General features: G+C 41.0%; 1 protein-coding gene across 7 annotated transcripts in view; it reads left to right on the top strand.

Annotated features, from left to right (window-relative positions):
• SMARCA2 (SWI/SNF related, matrix associated, actin dependent regulator of chromatin, subfamily a, member 2) overlaps positions 1-20,174 on the top strand; it is a 178,148-nt gene that overhangs the window by 144,504 nt on the left and 13,470 nt on the right. For all 7 annotated transcript variants that reach the window (XM_032427564.1, XM_032427558.1, XM_032427563.1 and 4 more), the window contains 3 exons: positions 6,340-6,445; positions 6,943-7,044; positions 9,620-9,752. In XM_032427564.1, coding sequence (XP_032283455.1) covers positions 6,340-6,445; positions 6,943-7,044; positions 9,620-9,752 — 341 coding nt within the window. The remainder of the gene's footprint in view (positions 1-6,339; positions 6,446-6,942; positions 7,045-9,619; positions 9,753-20,174) is intronic.

Below are 20,174 nucleotides of genomic sequence, written 5' to 3'. Positions count from 1 at the left end.
TTTATGATGCTCCGCCAATTATACCCGCATAAAGCAGTGGGCAGCCCACAAATAAACTTAGCCTGTCTGCTTTCCAAGGCGCAGAAGGCCTCCCGAGGCTTCAGGGTCAGTCTGGCCGGGAAGAGCAGGGTCTCTGCCTCTCAGAGCTGCAGACCGGTACCAGCATAAATGACCTCTCTCTGCGGGAGGAGGAGGAGGAGTCCCAGCTGGATAACAAGGCGGGTTTTCTTACAGGCTGATAGAACGGTCTTTAAAGCCACTCTATAAGCATTTTAATAAAAAACGGATTGCTCTGAAAGATGGCAGTTATTGGGCATATATGTTCTTGCATATTCATGGGGAGAAAATCTGCCTCCTTCCTTAGAATCACACGTCCTACATCTTCCTTAGGAATTTGCTAAAATAGCAACTCAGGACAGAGCAGCCCTCCGGTGCCCCCCTTTAACCCACCCCTCTAACAAAGTGACGCATGGGACTTGAGGCTCAGGTGGGGAGGCATTTGATTTTGTTTGCCTGTGACAGTTTTGTGCTTTTGAGTGTGGTCACATTTCAGCCAAAGCTTTGAAGTGTTTTTACCGTGACGAAGTAGAGACAAAGGGTCGGATCCAAGAATAAAATACTCGGGAAGGGAAGGTGGGTCCTTGCCTTTTGAAAGGAAGGCTTTCTTTGAGTGCTGTCCAGGTCTTCAGGATGACATGACCTAGACTGGTGAAGTAGCTGACCAAGGTCACAGGTGGACAGGTGTGCAGTTAGGATTCGACACTTCTACCTGCTCTTAGGAAATGTCAGGTGAGAAGAAGGGGGAAAGCAACCAGACATCCTGGGTCAGTATTTCTAAAAGAGTCAAGGGATAGGTGATAGATCTCAAAGTTTCCTCAAAATGCTTGTCTAAGCAGAGAAATCATATTCTCAGAATCCCACGTCCTGACAAGCACCTTTGATTTGTAGTAGTAAGTTTGAGGAGAGAAACCTGAAGAAATAAATAGGAACTTAACAGTATAGTAGATTCTGATGATTGTGATAACATTATAAATTTTATGCAATTATTCTCTCCTACTGTTCTATTTGGCTTTATTATGGTAGAATTAAAAGGTGCCAGTTGGTGAAATGTGCTACTTATGGTGATATAAATAAAAGTTGGTCATATACCCCTTAGATATCATTTCCCCGGAAAAAAATTAGATTTTTGACTTAGAGCATGTTTTCAAAGAAGGTAACCCAGTAAAAGTGTTTGAGACCTACTTTATTTATGGATAATGATATGGTTCCAAATTACATTAGAGTGTAAATCCTCCTTCTGTTGAATCAGAGTGCGTTGTTGTGAATATTTATTTATGCTCTGGCAGATCTCCTTGTGGTCCTTAGTTGATGACTTTTTAAAAACCTAGTTGCGGTTGTACTGCGTTTGCAGTTTGATATCCTGTGTTCTTTTATTTACTTATTTTTACTGAAGGTCCTAGCAAGGATTTCTCCCTCCTTCAAGGCATCATCTTTGAATTCGTAATTTCAGACTCCCTAGCATTCTGTTGTCCTTTCCCCAGCACACGTTCTGGATGGTTTCAGTTGGTTATTCTAAATAATGCTGTGGTGAACATCATTCATGTATGTATGTGTCTGTTATATGGACATACTTCTATTACACATGTGTGTTATTAGCCTAGAGCGGATCACCAAAAATAGAACCACGCAGCAGGGTATAAACCTTTGCTGCTTTTCTTACTGAGCTGAGTGAGCCTTTTATCGACTGCTAACGTCAGGGCACTTACCGTGCATTAACCTGAAGTAACCTTTTTGTTGACACTTCAGGCACATCCTAGATCTGCAGTCCTAACACAACCCATGGGGTGATTTGTACCTGCCACGGCTTCCGCTGCCAAAGGCAAGCTTACCCCAATCGCATTCTGTTTTGCCATAACCTCCCGTATTCTTCAGGTTTCCAAGCTTGTTAGGAATTATCGATCAGTTATCGGTCAATACTCAGTAAGACTCAGGTGAGAGATCTCAGTAGTGAACGCGGAGCGCAGGTGCTTCTCACACCTGTTTGGTGCCTAGCTCGGGCTCTGGGGGCTCTCTGGGGCAGGTGGGGTGCTACTGTGTTTCAGGTGTATTTTTATGTGGTTTGTATGAAACCTCACCAGAATCTGACCCTGAAAAGCAACAGCATGCTTTCACCTACTGCCCTCCAATGTTGACCCAATTTTTTTAAAGTTTTCATCCCAGAAGATTTCCTGTGTTTGATTCCATATTGTAGTAACTTTTTTTTTTTTTTTTGTAAAATCCTTGCAACCCCAAGTGGGTATTCTAAATCATGACATCATTGTTTGTTTTTTTTTATGCAGGCAAGATAGGTTTTGTTTAGTAAGTGTAAACATGGGGCTATTTCAATGTTAGCTAAATTCTCTGTTTTCAGAAGTATCCATTATCCATGCTTGTCAACAGATCAGCCTGGGCAGGTAAAAAGAAAATCCTATAAACAAAAAAAAAGCAGAAACAAAAACCAAAAACCTCTCACCCAATACCTTATCTTCTTGGTTTGGGTTTACAGGGAAGGCAGAATAGCCAGCATTTTAAAGGAGTCGGTCTCTTAGCTAGCATTTCCGTCTTGTGCCATACCTGAAATGTAATCAGAGGGCAAGCTGATGTTTATGGGACGTTCTTCACGTATGCTGTCATCATTTTAGAATCCCAGGAGTACAGACGTGAAAGTCGCGCGCGTCCTTTGGTTTGCAGAAGTAAGGGGAGAGAAGTGGGTTCCCACATGAAGCCCAGCAAAGTAAACCTCACCTGTGTGCTTGCGTATCCATGTGTATGCACACACACTTACGAACAGTACATTTGGGGTTTGCAGACCACCGTTCCCACAGTGACACGGGGGACCCTTACGTCTCACACACCCTGACATTGGGGCCACGTGTCCCTGTGTCCATTCACCTCTGTGGGGAGGAACCCCTGGTCTGCGGTCGGCCAGCACCTGGAAACTCTCTGCAGTGCACACTGTTATTTTATATTTTAGGTTATGCTCCTCCCCCACCCAGGTTGTTCCTTATCAGGGTCACGTTTCCTGTTCTGTGATAGATCTCTATATGAGATAGATCTCTGTATGAGATAGAACTGAAGTAACGGACCATCAGTGGAATCCTTGTTGGGAGCAGGGAAGCGGGTATCACTTCGGTCATGGGAAGCAGCACTCTTCCAGCGAACAATTTCTACTTACAGTCCTTAAATTGTACAAAGTGACATAATGGAAAATACCTGGGGGGGGGGGTAGGTTAAGCATTTCAACAGAAACAGAACACCTTCTTCAAACCATTGTACAATTAGTCCATTGTTCTGGACTTAAAAAAAACCTTTCCAGCCCTGGGGGGGGAAAAAAAAAAAGCATTTGAAAAGGTATGTTGAAAAAGCCTTTGCTCAGCTTAAGTTTGAAAAAGAAATGCCAAGAATTCAAAACTCTGTCTGACTGTTTCACTTCCTTTTTAATTTTTTTTTAACCTTTAATTTAGGGAAAAAAATAAGTTACTGTAGTGCTGTTGGTAGCAAGTGGTTCTACTTTGATGCATTCTTTTTTATTTGAGAGAGAGTGTGCCCACAAGTGGGGGGCAGGAGGTGGGGAGAGCAGAGGGAGAAGGAGACTCCCTGTTGAACAGGAGCCCAGCACGGGGCTCCATCCCAGGGGTCATGACCTGAGCTGAAGGCAGACGCTTCACCGACTGAGACACCCAGGCGCCCCTCCCTCACTGCATTCTCTAGGTCACCTAAAGCTGGATGTCCTCCTGACATTCCTGCCCAAGCTGGTCATCAGAACCACTCCTCCGACAGGGAGGGGGATGCTTTTGGCCGCATGTAAGATGTTCCCACCCTCTTTGGAAAAGAGGAAAAAAACAAAAACAGGTACATAGAAGAATTAAGTTCTGGGCAGGGAGGTACCAAAGGTTAGTTTGATAGTAAGAATTTCTTCCCATTTTCATGGAGAATGGGTTCTTGAAGTATGGTTGGAGGCATGGAGGCTGGAAATGAGTAAGCAAGTGGGGGTTGACCACGATCTTCACGGGCACACAGAAAAGAAGCTGTCGTGACGAGAAGAGTCAGGTGATCAGTATAGACTGGGTTTGCAGGGAATGAGCAGAGGAGGGCTTTGAAAGCCAGACCGAGATGTCTGTATGATGATCGCACCAGCAGACCACAAGAGGTCTTTGCCAGTAGCTTCCAGGTCTTCTGTTTGCCCCTGTCCTCTGTCCTCAGGGAGATGGGAGAAAGGCAGCAGGACAGGAATATTGAGTCGAGTGAGCCCTTAATTTTTAAACAGTATCAACAAAATTTTGTCTTATTTTCTGAGTCTCAGAACGTTCAGCTCTCTCCGTTATGAGCACAGATAATTCTGGACCTGTCTCGTCACAGGGTCTAGAATTGCCACAACCCGACTAAGAGCAGGGACATCAGACCAAGATTGTTTGGGCCATTTTGCCCCCATTTGGAAGCGCTTTATCACGTTCTTGGTGCAAACAGCTTATTTCTTATTTCACCAGTTAGCACAGTTGAAACCGAGAGTCTGTCCGTCACAGGTGTACAAAGCACAGATGTCCTTGTAATCCATCAATAGAAAAATGACACCATCTGTTGGCAATGTACAAAATGACAGCGTGAAGATGTCACTGAGGGTCAGGTGTTCAATCTGAGATTACAAAGAGGTCTGACTTCCTGATTGTCGAGAAGACACGGATAGAAATAGAAAAACTGATACCTATAAATTACCTTCCAGATACTCCTTTTCAAGCAGGTAAAATGTTTGTGTGTATAAATCTCAGAATGGTAGGAAAAGAGACAAAGCAGAAATTGTGGGCCTATGGTGAAGGTGATAGTAAATAAACCAGTTGTTGTCACATACTCTGTGGTAATAATTTATGGAGGTACAAATGCATCGATCAGCCCGGAGAAGGGGGGTAGGGGTGGCCACAGGGTGGGAGACGCTCCTTGGTTCTTCCCACGGTAACCTAAAAATCCAATTCCCTGTTAAACTGCAGTGTTCTTAAACCCCTTGTGTGTGCCCCTGATTTTCATATTTATGAGGCTCCTATATGTATTAAAAAAAATAAAGCCAAGACCCAGCATAACAGAAAAACTCGCCCATTCCTTTGACAGAGGATTTTCGGTTAATTTATGCAGGCCCCTATGCTCTTCAGCATTTTCCCCACTGGTTGCTAAGCAACCGTTTGAGTTACTGCGCATGCCTTTTTTATGATAACTGTCATTATGAATATTTTTTAATTATACAACTGGGACTATGGATTAAAACAGCATATTGTCCCTCATTCTTAGCCACAGCTTCTAGCATGCTTGCACACTCCTGGACTCACCTTCCAGAATTTACAGGGCAGGGATTTAGGTTTATTATTTATTTATTTTTTTGGTAGGTGTGCCTTCACAAAGGAAGTAGAGACTGCATCGTAAGGGAAGCGAGATTTTTGTGAAAAATGACTCCGCCATACCTCACAGGCTGCCATGGATGCGAATAGGCCAAATCAGATGTTAGGATCCCGAACCTAAATTATGAATATCTTTGTTCCTATAACCGTGCCTGCTTCCAGTACTCTAAGTGATGTTAAAAGCTTACAGTGCTTTAGACTGGTTTTCAAAGTTATAAGTCACGAAGCATTTGCTGCTATTGAATGTGCTTTCAAATAAAGCTACCACGGGTTTGAGGGAGGGTACCGCACTAATCCCAGACACACGAGACATCTGCACAAATAAGTTAGTTTTTTCCTGCCCAAGTGGCTCCGTACGCACACGAGAGCAGTTAGGCGATCTGAAGGGGTTCCTCTGGCAAATACTAATAAAGGTACGCATGGTTCACAGCGTGTAAAATACTCTAAAAGGAATCAGACAGAAAAGAAAGACACACAAAGGCTTTTCATTTGAGTTTCCGGAGTATATTCTAACATACTACTTTCTAAATATACAGGGAGTTTGAAGACAAAGGAATATGGAAATAAAGCCATTGTGTTGTTTTTTTTTTTACCAACTCAATTATTCATTTAAAAATGGAATTGTTGGTTGAATAGGACATTTTAAAGATTTCTATCAAAAAGCAGAGCCACGTTCCCTCCAAAGGAGGAACTCACAGTGGACAGAAGTGGAGCTCTGATGGCATTTTAATGTGATTTCGGAGTTAGCGCAGGGAGCGTTCAGCTCCAGTACACTTGTGGGATTTTTCTTGATTTAAAGGGCCCCGCGTCTGTAGGCCGGGGGATGCCGTTTGCTTTTTGGGCATTTTCTGACATAAACGCTTTCCTTGGTAACGTATGACCGGATCTGTGTCTGTCTGTTTCTCCCACCCTACAGTTCAGGGCGGCAGCTCAGTGAAGTCTTCATTCAGTTACCTTCAAGGAAAGAATTGCCAGAATATTATGAATTAATTAGGAAGCCGGTGGATTTCAAAAAAATAAAGGTAGATATTTTGTTTACGCGCTTGATAAAAAGAAGGGTGAAGCCGTTGAAATGATGACACTCAGGACTGGGCAGTGGCGTCCTGTCTGAGCACCATGGACAGTCCCCCCCCCAATCTAGGGCTTGTCATTAAAATGGCGGGGAGATCCTTGGGCCTTTCCGTGTATTTTATTTAATTATGTGGAGAGCTCATAATGTAACATATTGCATTTTATTTAAGAAGTTTCCGACTCCTCCCCCCATCCTTTTGCTGTTCTTGTGTTCCATCCTGTGCTGCTCCTTCCCCCTTACAAGAAGGGACACCTGTGGGAGGGTGGGCTCTCTGAATGGCGCCCCCTGGAGTTGTTGACTCCCGTATCCCTGGCAGGGCTGTCTGCTGTGAAGACAAAGGAAAAATCAAATCAGGCTTTTTTTTTTTTTTTTTTTTTTTTACCAAGTAATGATTGTTTGCTTTTTTTTTTTTCTTCTTTCCTATGTTTTATCCAAAATTTGCATTAGGAAAGAATTCGTAATCACAAGTACCGGAGCCTGGGTGACCTGGAGAAGGATGTCATGCTTCTCTGTCACAATGCTCAGACGTTCAACTTGGAGGGATCCCAGGTATGTCTTCAGCTGTCTGAAAAATGTAGAACCTAACGTGTGCTTCTGCACTTTTAAGTGATAGATTTCATTTTTCTGCTGTTTGAATCATTGCCTCTCCCCCGGGGAGAATCAAAAATAAGAAAGAAAAGCCTACATCGTATGCTAGCATGTAAGTAAATTGAGGCTTTGGCACTTTCAAATTAAGGCCAGCCTCTGTGTGCCATAGCTGTGCCAGCTCCTATTTGTGCTTTCCTTCAAGGCCTGGCTTCTAATTAGGGGAGGAATTCCAGGAAATCACTTAGTGTAATGCTGAAAGGCTAGAGGTACAGTTTTTGCTTTTGTCGAGACTGTGTATTTGATTATATTCATCTTCGTTTTTCTGACCGTAACCTTGCATCAGGAAGTGAAACTACTGTGATTTAAAACAAAACAAAACGAAAAATACATCTAGAGGAAAAAAGACCCACTGTCTCTAATTGCTTACAGAAAATGCTTATCAAGCCAACTGTAATAAAGAACTCCCCTTGTCTACTGTGCATAAGTAAGTGACACTCAATTGATGAGAATAACTAGGGGGAGGATACTCTCACTTTAATGACACCTGAGTTCCAGTCCCCTTTTGTAGGCACCCCTTTTTTCCCCATCTGTATTTCCAGCCCAATGCTCTTGTGTCATGAAGAAGGAAGGAGAGGTCCATGTGTCTGCCACCCAGTATCCATGTCAAGCCGCCAATAAGTTCCTTAAGCTTCTCTCTGGATCTTACTCTTTTTCCCACCCTCCTGTCCATTCCAGTCGTTAAACTGGAGAACATGAGAATCCTCACATGGGTCTTTTCTGAAAAGACGGTACATTTCCAGTTCACAGTGGTGTTCTCTTTGTCGAAACACTAGTTCTCTCGAAAGCACGCCTTCTGTATTTGAGACACTCTTGAAAGAATGCTAGAAGGACAGCCAGGACCTAGAGGGTAAACGAGTCAACGAGGGTATCTTCTGTGAATGACCACTTTCAGGCCCTGGATAGATTTTGGGGGATATTCACCCTAAACAGTTCATGGTCCAATCACACTGGCCCATGAACACGTGCTTCCCCAGATATACATGCTGTTGCAAGACATAGGACAGAGAGAGCCTGCAGGCCCTTTATATGGTCACAAGACAGCAACATCTTGCCTAACGCAGTCCACGGTCATCGCCAGGAAATTGACCTTGGCGCAATGCCAGATGCATGCACTTGGTCTCCTTCCCTAAAAAGCCCCCCTCCTTTCTCAGCCCTGATGGACTCCTCCTCACCTGTTACTATCCAGCTGAATTTTGATTTCTGGCAAATTCTGCCCCCGCGGCCCCATCCCAGGACCCCTCCCCACCCTCTGTCCCCCTTGCACTATGTCCTGTGGTGCTCACTCCAGGGTGTCCCGTCACCTTCATGAGCGTGTGGCTCCTCTTTACAATAAAGACTCTGTTCTAGAACTGGGGCCATTGTTTCCCATGGTTTATTATTTGTTGAAACACCTAAAATGTATCCTTTTCATCATTTTTAAGGGTACAGTCCAATATTATGTTCTCTTTATTGTGCAACAGATTTGCAGAATGCTTTCACCTGATAAAGCTGAAACTCTCTACCCATGAAACCCCTCCCTCTTGAGCGTTCCCCCACCCCCCTGCCCCGTCCCTGGGAACCTATGAATTTGACTGCTTTAGATACTTCATAGAAGTGAATCAGACAGTATTTGTCATCTCGTGACTGCCTTATGTTACTCAGCATAGTGTCCTCAAGATTCATCCTTGTAGCAGGTGAAAGGATTTCTCCTTTTTAAAGGCTGAAGAATTCATTTTCCATATATACTGCATTTTGTTCCTCTACCAGTGGACCCTGCGTTTGCTTCCACTCTTGGCTATTAAGAATAAACAATAGTGCTGTAAACATGGGTGTGCAAATCTCCCTTGGAGACCTTGCTCTCCATTCTTTTGGGTATATACCCAGAGGCGGGATTGCTGGATCATATAGTAACTTCTATTTTTAATTCTTTGAGAAAAGGGACCATTTTTGAACTTGAGATCTTAGCAACTCCACGGGGCTGTGCTCAGGTACATGCAGACACTAAAAGGGAAGTATTGATTCGAGGAGTAACAGCCAGTGCGGATAAACCAATAATAAAGAAGAGACGCCATTTTGTTAGGGCATTTGCATTTTAAAGGAGGTTCCTTTACCAGAGTATTTGATAGAACAACTCGAATAAGAAATGTAGTTTTTTTAAATATTCCTTTGGTTGTCAAAAACGAGAGGCTCTCTTACGGAAGCCCACCCTTCCCTAAGTATATATGCCCATGTGCGTACTCACATGAACACACACACACACACACATTATTTCAACCACAAATGGACTTTTTTTCCAGAAGAATCAGTGTGTCTGTGTTTGAGTTCTGCATTTTCCCGTGGGGTTTCCTGCAAGCATAAAAGCTAGCACTGGTGTTTCTAAGAGGATTCACGTATAACAAAGCAGGTGTGTTCCTCGAGGAAGAAAAGAGCGCGTTGCGGTTGAGCATCTTGCGTCCTCAGCTTGCGGGTTTTAACCGGTGCCCCTGTGACCCTTTAGATCTACGAAGACTCGATCGTCTTACAGTCCGTGTTTAAGAGTGCTCGGCAGAAAATCGCCAAAGAGGAAGAGAGTGAGGACGACAGCAACGAGGAGGAGGAGGAGGAGGATGAGGAGGAGTCCGAGTCAGAGGGTAAGCCCAGGCCTCTGCTGCTTCTGCTTCTTTGTCCTTTGCCACCTGTGTAGATGGTTCCACGGAGGCTGACAAAACAGACGTTCGAGTCCGGCAGAGCTGGATGCCATTCCTTGGTCTCCCGTGTCCTTGCGTGTCCTTGCTGGGCAACCCCAGGCAGTGTATCTAACCCTGCTCAGGGCCCCTTCCTTCTCTATAAAACCCAGGTACTAAATAATGCGCCCCAGGCATGCAAGGAGCTTAGCATCGGGCCAGCCTCCTAGCAAACACTCAACTGAATGTTGTCTTTGGAAAAGTCAGCGTGAAATACGTTTTCTACCAGCATTGCTGTTCATTCCCCTAACTGTTGCATAACACAGTGGTCTTCTCACTTGGAGGGACTTATGGAGCGTTGATTCCTGGGCGCCACCCCCAGAGTTTCTGATTCTGTAACCTGTGTTGGGGCTTGCCAGCAGTTCTAACCCGCTCCCAGGGAATCCTGAGGCTGCTGGGCCCAGGACCAAGCACACTGTGAGAGTCTGTGTCTTAGAAAATCATTGTCAAAATGAGTTGGAAACATGGTCCATCTTAGCCATCGTGGATCAAACACGGATCCCGTCTGTATTTAAAATTTTGGTATTTTGTTCATCATGGATTTTTTTTTGCATTAATTTTGAGTTTTTCAAATACTGCATTAAGATATTTATCTGGATTACTGAGTTTGGGTGCCTTCAGAAATTTTAATTAAGTTTTTAATTTTAATGGCAGAATAGTTACCATACAGTGTTTTATTAGTTTCAGGTGTACGACAGAGTGATTCAACAATTCTATACATTTCTCAGTGCTCTTCAGATGAGTACACTCCTTCATCCCTATCACCTATTTCCTCCATCCCTCCATCCCCGCTCTGGTAATCGTCAGTTTGTTCTCTATAATTAAGAGTCTGTTGCTTGGTTTGTCTCTTTCTCTTTGGCTCATTTTTTTTGGTGTCTTAAATTCCACCTATGAGTGGGATCATATGGTATTTGTCTTTCTCTGACTTAATTCATTTAGCGTAATATTCTAGCTCCACCCATGTTGCAACTGACAAAATTTCATTTTTTATGGCTGTGTAGTATTACGTTGTGTGTGTGTATCACATCTTAACTATTCAGAAATTTTGCACCCAAGACCTCTTCTGTCTTAGCGTCATTCCAGCCCTGGTCGATAACCCATATGTTTACACAGGGTTAAGGCCGCCTTCAAAAGTCAAAACTTTCCTAATTACATCCTCACCCCATACCTCCTCTCCAAGTAACTAACCCCAGGAGTTTATGGTCTGCTACGTGAAACAGTACAGGCGCGCCTCAAATATTTTTATTAGATTTGTTCCTGATTACATACTTAGTGCAGACAACTTGGAAAATATTTTTTTAAGAAACGATAATTTGTAATTCCATTACGCAGTATACATTTAGCATTTTGAGAATTTGCCTTCCAGTTTTTTTCTCTACCTATTTTCTTTATAAAAGCGCAGCACACGGTTTCGTAGCCTAATTTTTCTATATTATGAACATTTTTCCCATAGCAATGAGTGCCTTCAGACAGCAATATACATTACGATTCATTAATGAGTCTAACAAAACGTATCAGTCTCACTTTAAGTACTGTCCTGAAAATGTCTACCCTAAATCACTGCGGACGCCGTTCAAACATCGGATGCCTGCGTCCCACCCCCCAGCCTGGAGTGTGTGACGAGTGTCTGTCCCCACACCCACCTCTGTTCTTGGTGTCAGTCTTTTCAGTGAGTCTGCCTTTTATTAATTGGACCTTTTCCAATTCCGTACGGTTATTCCCCAGGTCTGATATCCCAGCATTTGATGCATTAGGTCTACATAACGGACCTCGACGAGAGCTCTCCTTACTTGAGAGCCGCGTCTCTCATCTGCTTTCAGAGAGCTGCCCTCTTACCCCTCGAGGTTTCGCTTCTCTGAGCTCTCCTGAGACGCGGTGCGTTAGCTTTCTGGGGCCACTGTCATGAACCAGCACAAACGTAGTGGCTTAAACGACCCAAATTTATTACCTCACAATTCTGTAGGTCCCCGTGTGCTGTGGGTCTGTCCGGAGGCTGAAGGCAAGAACCCGTGTCCCATGCAGCCTCCTCACGCTGCCTCTCTTGGACCCTCTCTTCTGCCACTTCTGCTTTTTCCTTTTAAATCTTAGGGTATAAATGACATGTTAGTTTCAGGTGCACAAATACAGATTCAATAGTTGTATATGTTGTAAAAGGATCAGCACAGTAAATCTGGTTAATAGCCATCACCACAAATAGTTACAAATGTTTTCTTTTGTTGGGAAAGTAGATCTACCTTCTTAGCAGCTGTCACATAGACAGTATTAACTCTAGCTACTGTGCTCTACCGTAAACCACTGGACTTATTTTTTACCTAGAAGTTGTACCTTTTGACCCCCTTCACTCACCCTCCAACCCCCACCTCTGGCAACCAGCCTCAGGGTTTTTTTGTTTGTCTGTTTTTGTTTTATTTTTAAGAATTCACATTTAAGTAAGATCATATGGTTATTTACCTTGCTCATGTCACGTAGTAAATGCCCTCTGGGTCCATCCATGTTGCCGTAAATGGCAGGATTTCATTATTTTTAAGGCTGAATAATATTCCACTACACACACACACCCCCCACACCCCCCCCACATTTTCTTTATTCAACCATCAGTGGGCACTTAGTTGTTTTCAAATCTTGACTATAAGTAACGCTGCAGTGAACATGGGGGTTCACACATCTTTTTAATTTAGTATTTTCTTCGTGGAAACACCCACATGTGGAATGGCTGGATAATGTCTTTTTTTTTTAATCTTTGAGGACGCTCTATACTGTTTTTCATGGTGGCTGCACAAATTTACATCCCCACCAACATGGTACAAGGGTCTCCTTTTCTCCACATCCTCGCCAACACTCTTTATTTCTGGTCTTTTTGATACTAGCCATTTTAACAGGTGTGAGGTGATACCTCATTGTGGTTTTGATTTCCCATTTCCCTGATGATGAGATGTTGAGCACGTTTTCATGTACTTGTTGGCCATCTGTATGTCTTTGGGAAAATGTCTATTCAAACTCTAGGCCCATTTTTTTAATTGGATTGTTTTGCTATTGAGTTGTAGAAGATCTTTATAGATTTTGAATATTAACTCCTCAACAGATGATTTGCAGTTTTTTTTTTTTCTCCCTTTCGGTAGGTTGCTTTTTTATTTTGTGGATCGTTTCCATTGCTGTGCAGAAGCTTCTTCATCTGATATAGTCACGCTTGTTTTTGCTTTGGCTGGCAGTGATTTTTCGGAGCAGACACCATAAGTCAAGACCAATGTCAAGGATCTTACTGCCTGTATTCTTCTAGGAGTTTCATGGTTTGGGGTCTTATGCTCAAGTCTTCAATCCATGTTGAAATAGTTCTTGTTATGTATAAGATAGTGATCCAGTTTCATTTTTTGTGCATGTGGCTGTCCTTTTTTCCCAATACCACTTCCCAAGGAGACTGTCCCTTCACCATTGTACATTCTTGGCTTTGTTGTAAACTGACTGTTTTATTTCTGGGCTCTCTATTCCATTGATCTATCTGTCTGTTTTTAATGACAGTACTATGCTGTTTTGATTGCTATAGCTTTATAATATAGTTTGAAATCAGTGAGTGTGGTACCTCCAGCTTTGTTCTTTCTCAAGATTGCTTTGGCTACTCTGGATCTTTTGTGGCTTCATACAAATTGTAGGGGATTGTTTCTTCGATTTCTGTGAAAAATGCCATTGGAATTTTGATAGATTACATTGAATCTACAGGTTGCTTTGTGTAGTATGGACATGTTAACAATGTTATTTCTTCCAGTTGATAGCACTAATAATTTTTTCCATTTCTCTGTATATGCTTCACTTTGTTTCATTAATGTCTGATAGCTTTCAGTTTACAGGTCTTTCACCTCTGTGGTTGAATTTATTCCTAGCTATTTGGTTCTTTGTGAGGCAACTGTAAGTAGAATAGTTTTCTTGATTTTTTCTGAGACCTTGTTACTCGTGTGTAGAAACACACAAGATTTTGGCATATTGATTTTGTATCCTTCCACTGAATTCTTCGACTAGCTCTAACATATTTTGAAATCATTAGGGGAAACTTTAGGGTTTTCTATATATAATAAGATCTGCAAATAGTGACAGCTTTTCTTCTTCCTTTCCAACTTGGGTGCCTTTTCTTTTTCTTGCCTAACTGTGCAGGGTAGGACTTCCAATATTGTGTTGAATAAAAGGGGCAAGAGTGGGCATCCTTGTTTTTGATCCTGATCTTAGAGGAAAGGCTTTCAGATTTTCTTCATCGAGTATAATATTAGCTGTGGGCTTGTCCTATATGGCCTTTATTATGTTGAGGTATTGTCCTTCTATATGTACTTTGTTGAGAGTTTCTATCATAAATGGATGTTGAATTTTGTCAAATGCTTTTCCTACATCTATTGAGATGATCATGATTTGTATCCTTTGTTTTGTTAATGTGATGTATCATGTTGATTGACTTACAGATTTAAACCATATTTGCATGCCTGGAATAAATCCCTCTTTTTATATATACATATATATATTTTTTTTTTTTTTTGAAGATTTTATTTATTTGACAGAGCAAGAGAGCACAAGCAGAGGGAATGGTAGAGGGAGAGGGAGAAGTAGGCTCCCTGCCAAGCAGGGAGCCCGATGCGGGGCTCGATCCCAGGACCCTGGGATCATGACCCGAGCCGAAGGCAGACGCTCAACCATCTGAGCCACCCAGGTGCCCCTATATTTTTTATTTTTAAGTAATCTTTAACCTAATGTGGGCCTCACAATTCCAAGACCAAGAGTTACCTGTTTGACCGACTGAGCCAGCCAGGGCCAGCCAGGTGCCCTGGAATAAATCCCCCTTGATTGTGGTATATGATCCTCCTAATGTGTTGTTCAACTTGTATTGCTAATGTTTTATTGAGGAATTTTGCCTCTGTGCTTATCAGGGATATTGGCCTGTAATATTTCCTTGTAGCATCCTTGTCTGGTTTGGTACCAGGGTAATGCCGGCCTGGGAAAATGAGTTTGCAACTGTTTCTTCCTCTTCATTGTTTGAGTTTGAGAAGATTCTTATTCATTCTTCTTTGAATGTTTGGTAGAACTCACCAGTGAAGCTGTCTGGTCCCGGACTTCCGTCGGTTGGGAGGTATTTGATTACTGATTGGATCTTCTTACACATTAATTGATCTGTTCATATTTTCTGTCTTTTGATGATTCAGTCTTGGTAGGTTGTATATTCCTAGGAACTTATGTCTTCTAAGTTGTCAAATTTCTTGGCATATGATTGTTCATAGTAGTCTCTTAAGATCCTTTGTATTTCAGTGGTATCAGTTGCAACTTCTCTTTCATTTCTGTCTGTGAGACCTTACTTTCTTTGTGAGTGTAGCTAAAGGTTGGTCAATTTTGTTTGTTTTCAAAGAAACAGCTTTTAGTTTCATTGATCTTTGTCTTTTTACTCTCTATTTCATTTATTTCTGCTCTGATCTTTATTATCTCCTTCTTTTTACTAACTTTGGACTTGGTTTGTTCTTCTAGTTCCTTGAAGTGTAAAGGTGGTTGTTTGAGACTTTTCTTCTTTGTCCAAGTAGCCTCTTAGGAGTGCTTTTGCTGCCCAAGTTTTAGTATGCTGTGTTTTCATTTGTCTCAAAGTATTTTTTTTTATTTCTCCTTTGATTTTTTTGTTGTTGTTGTTGACACATTGGTTGTTCAGTAACATTGTTTAATCTCCACATGTTTGAATTTACCAGTTTTCTTCTTACAATCGATGTCTATTTTCATACCATTGTGGTCAGAAAAGATGCTTTATATTTCAGTCTTCTTAAGTTTATTAAGATTTGCTTTGTGGCCCCATGCATGACTTATCCTGGAGCTTGTTCCATGTGCACTTAAGAAGTATGTGTATTCTGTTGCTTTTGGATGAAATGGTCTGTATGTCTCTATTAAGTCCCTCTGATCCAACATGTCACTTAAGACCGATGTTTCCTTATTGCTTTTCTGTCTGGTTAATCTTTCCATTGATGTAATTGGAGTACTAACCTCATGTGCTATTATTGTATTGCTATCTATTTCTTTCTTTAGGTTCATTAATACTTGCTTTATATATGTAGGTGTGCCTATGATGAGTGCATAAATATTCACGAATGTTTTATCCTCTTGGTGGATGGACCCATTCATCATTATATAATGCTCTTTTTCTTATTCCAGTCTTCTTTAAAGGTTTATTTTGTCTGATACAACTATAGCTACCCCAGCTTTGTTTTGGTTTTGATTTGCATGGAATATCTTTCTCCATCCCTTCACTTTCAGTCTGTGTTTCTTTAGATCTGAATTATTTGGTAGGTAGCATATAGATGGATCTTTTTATTGAAGTATCATTGACATGTCCTGTTAGTTTCAGGTGTACATCATAGTGACTTGATTTTTTTTTTTTTATATATATTATGAACTCATCCCCACAGTAAGTCTAGGTACCAGTGAATCCATAAAAAGTTATTACAATATTATTGGCTATATTCCCTATGCTGTCCATTTTATCTCCAAGACTTTATTTTATAAATTGAGGTTTGTGAAGTCTCCTTCACAACTCCTCCCCACTCTGGTAACCAATCATTTGTCTCCTGTATCTGTGTTCTCTTTTGTTCATTTCTTTTGTTTTTTTTTAGATTCCATATGTAAGTGAAATTACATGGTATTTGTCTTTCTCTGCCTGACTTATTTCACTTAGCATAATATTTTCTCAATCTATCCATGTGGTAGCAAATGGCAAGATTTCGTTCTTTTTTGTGGCCAAGTACTATTTCATTGTCTCTATATATCACCTCTTCTTTATCCATTCACCTATCAACAGTTGCTTGGGTTGCTTCCATGCCTTGGCTGTTGTAAATGATACGGAAATGAACAGAGGGGTACATCTATCTCCTTGAGTTCATGTTTTCCTTTTTCAGATAAATACCCAGAAGTGGCATTGTTGGATCACGTGGTAGTACTACTTTTAAAGAATCTCTGTTCTGTTTTCTGTAGTGGCTGCACACATTGACATTCCCACCAATAGTGCACGAAGCTTCCTTTTTCTTCCACATCCTCACCAACACTTACTTCTTTGTGATAATCGCCAGTCTGACAGGTGTGAGGTGCTTTCTCATTGTGGTTTTGATTTATATTTCCCTGATGGTGAGTAATGTTGAGCCTCTTTTCATGTATGTGTTGGCTGGCATCTTTGGGAAATGTCTATTCATGTCCTCTGCCCATTTTTTAATCAGGTTGTGTTTGATAATAAGTTTTGTGAGTTCTTTATATATTTTGGATATTAACCCCTCATTGGATATATGATTTGCAAATATCTTTAACATTCAGTAGATTGTCTTTTCATTTTGTTGATGATTTCCTTCACTGTACAAAAGCTTTTTAGTTTGAAGTAGTCCCTTTAGTTTATTTTAGCTTTTATTGCCCTTGCCTGAAGAAACTAGTACAAAAAAAACAATATTAAAACTGATGTCAGAGAGCTTACTGTGTGCTTCTTGTAGGAGTTTTATGGTATCAGATCTCACATTTAACCTTTTATTACATTTTGAATTTAGTTTTTATTTGGTATAAGATAGTGGTCAGGTTTCACGTTTTCGCATGTAGCTGTCCCATTTTCCCAGCACCATTTATTGAAGAGACTGTCTTTTCCCTATTATATAGTCTTGCTTCCTTTGACCATATAAGCATGGGTTTAATTCTAAGCTTTCTATCCTGTTCCATTGATCTATGTGTCTGTTTTTGTGCTGGTACCATACTGTTTTCATTAGTGTAGATTTGTAGTGTATTTTGAAATCAGGGAGCTTGATAACTCTGGTTTTGTTCTTTCTCAAGATTGCTTTGGCTATTTGATGTCCTTTGTGGTTCCATACAAATTTTAGGATTACTTGTTGCAGTTCTGTGGAAAAATGCCATTCATGTTTTCATGGGGATTGTACTGAATCTTTAGATTGCTGTGGATAATATGGACTTTTTAATAATACTAAGCTTTCTAATCCATGAGCATGGTATATCTTTCCATTATTTGTGTCCTCTTCAATTTCATCAGTGTCTTACAGAGTACAGGTCTTTCCTCTCTTTGGTTAAAGTCATCCCTAGGTATTTTATTTTTTTTGGTGCAATTGTAAGTAGGATTGTTTTCTAAATTTCTCTGATAGCTCATTAGTCATATATGGAAAAAAAAGATTTCGGTGTTAATTTTGTATCCTACTACTTTGCCAAATTCATTTGTTCATTCTAATAGTGTTTTAGTGGAGTATTTAGGCTTTGCTAAATATACTATCCTGTCCTCTGTAATAGCTACAGGTTTAGTTCTTTCCAATGTGGACACATTTTATTTCCTTTTCTTCAGTAACTGCTCTGGTGAGGACTTCCAATGCTGTGTTGAATAAAAGTTGCAAGAGTAGGCATCCTTGGCTTGTCCCTGATCTTAGAGGAAGAGCTCTTAGTTTTTCACCATTTGAATATCATGTTTTCATCTGTGGGTTGTTGTATATGGTCTTCATTATGTTGAGGTATGTTCCCTCTATACTTACTTTAAGAATCTTTATCATAAATGGCTGTTGAATTTTATCAGATGTGTTTTTGGCATCTATTGAGAAAACGATGTTTATCCTTTGTTTTGTTAATGTGATATAGTACATTGTTTTGTGGATTTGAACCATCCTGCATCCCTGAAATAAATCCCACTTGACTTTGGCATGTGATCTTTTCACGCATTATTGAATTCAGTTTGCTAACATGTTGTTGAGAACTTTGGCATCTGTGTCCTTCATGTATATTGGCATGTATTTTCTTTTCTTGTGGTGTCTCTGTGTGGTATCAGGGTAATACTGGCCTTGTAAAATGAATTTGAAAGCATTCCTTCTTCAATTTTTGGAATAAATTGAGAAGGATCAGTTATAACTGTTCTTCAAGTGGTTGGTAGAATTCACCTGTAGAACTTTCTGGTTCTGGACTTTGTGGGGTTTTTAATTACTGCTTCAATTTCAGTACTTAGATTTGCTCTATTCAGATCTTCTATTTCTTCATAATGGAGGCTTGGAAGATAGTTTCTAGGAATTGATCCATTTTTTTTCTGTTTTCCAATTTGTTGGCATATAGTTGTTTATAGTGGTTGCTTATGATCCTTTGCATCAGATTTTATTTTTAAAAAATTTTTTTATTGTTATGTTAATCACCATACATTACATCATTAGTTTTTGATGTAGTGTTCCATGATTCATTGTTTCTGCATAACACCCAGTGCTCCATGCAGAAAGTGCCCTCTTTAATACCCATCACCAGGCTAACCCATCCTCCCACCCACCTCCCCTCTAGAACCCTCAGTTTGTTTTTCAGAGTCCATCATCTCTCACGGTTCGTCTACCCCTCAGATTTCCCCCCCTTCATTCTTCCCCTCCTGCTACATTCTTTTTTTTTTCTTTCTTAACATACATAGCATTATTTGTTTCAGAGGTACAGATCTGAGATTCAACAGTCTTGCACAATTCACAGCACTTACCAGAGCACATACCCTCCCCAGTGTCCATCACCCAGTCACCCCATCCCTCCCACCCCACCCCCCACTCCAGCAACCCTCAGTTTGTTTCCTGAGATTAAGAATTCCTCATATCAGTGAGGTCATATGATACATGTCTTTCTCTGATTGACTTATTTCACTCAGCATAACACACTCCAATTCCATCCACGTTGTTGCAAATGGCAAGATCTCATTCCTTTTGATGGCTGCATAATATTCCATTGTATATATATACCACTTCTTCTTTATCCATTCATCTGTCGATGGACATCTTGGCTCTTTCCACAGTTTGGCTATTGTGGACATTGCTGCTATAAACATCGGGGTGCACGTACCCCTTTGGATCCCTAAATTTGTATCTTTGGGGTAAATTCCCAGTAGTGCAATTGCTGGATGGTATGGTAGCTCTGTTTTCAACTTTTTGAGGAACCTCCATACTGTTTTCCAGAGTGGCTGCACCAGCTTGCATTCCCACCAACAGTGTAGAAGGGTTCCCCTTTCTCCGCATCCCCGCCAACATCTTGTTTCTTGACTTGTTCATTTTAGCCATTCTGAATGGTGTGAGGTGGTATCTCATTGAGGTTTTGATTTGGATTTCCCTGATGCCAAGCGATGTTGAGCACTTTTTCATGTGTCTGTTGGCCATTTGGATGTCTTCTTTGCAGAAACATCTGTTCATGTCTTCTGCCCATTTCTTGATTGGATCATTTGTTCTTTGGGTATTGAGTTGGATAAGTTCTTTATAGATTTTGGATACTAGCCCTTTATCTGATATGTCATTTGCAAATATCTTCTCCCATTCTGTTGGTTGTCTTTTGGTTTTGTGGACT

This window comes from Phoca vitulina, unplaced genomic scaffold, assembly GCF_004348235.1.
Source record: "Phoca vitulina isolate PV1807 unplaced genomic scaffold, GSC_HSeal_1.0 scaffold37, whole genome shotgun sequence".
In the NCBI taxonomy this organism is placed as follows: domain Eukaryota; kingdom Metazoa; phylum Chordata; class Mammalia; order Carnivora; family Phocidae; genus Phoca; species Phoca vitulina.
The sequence above is the reverse complement of the archived record's forward strand: the minus strand, read 5'-3'. Positions and strand labels throughout refer to the sequence as shown.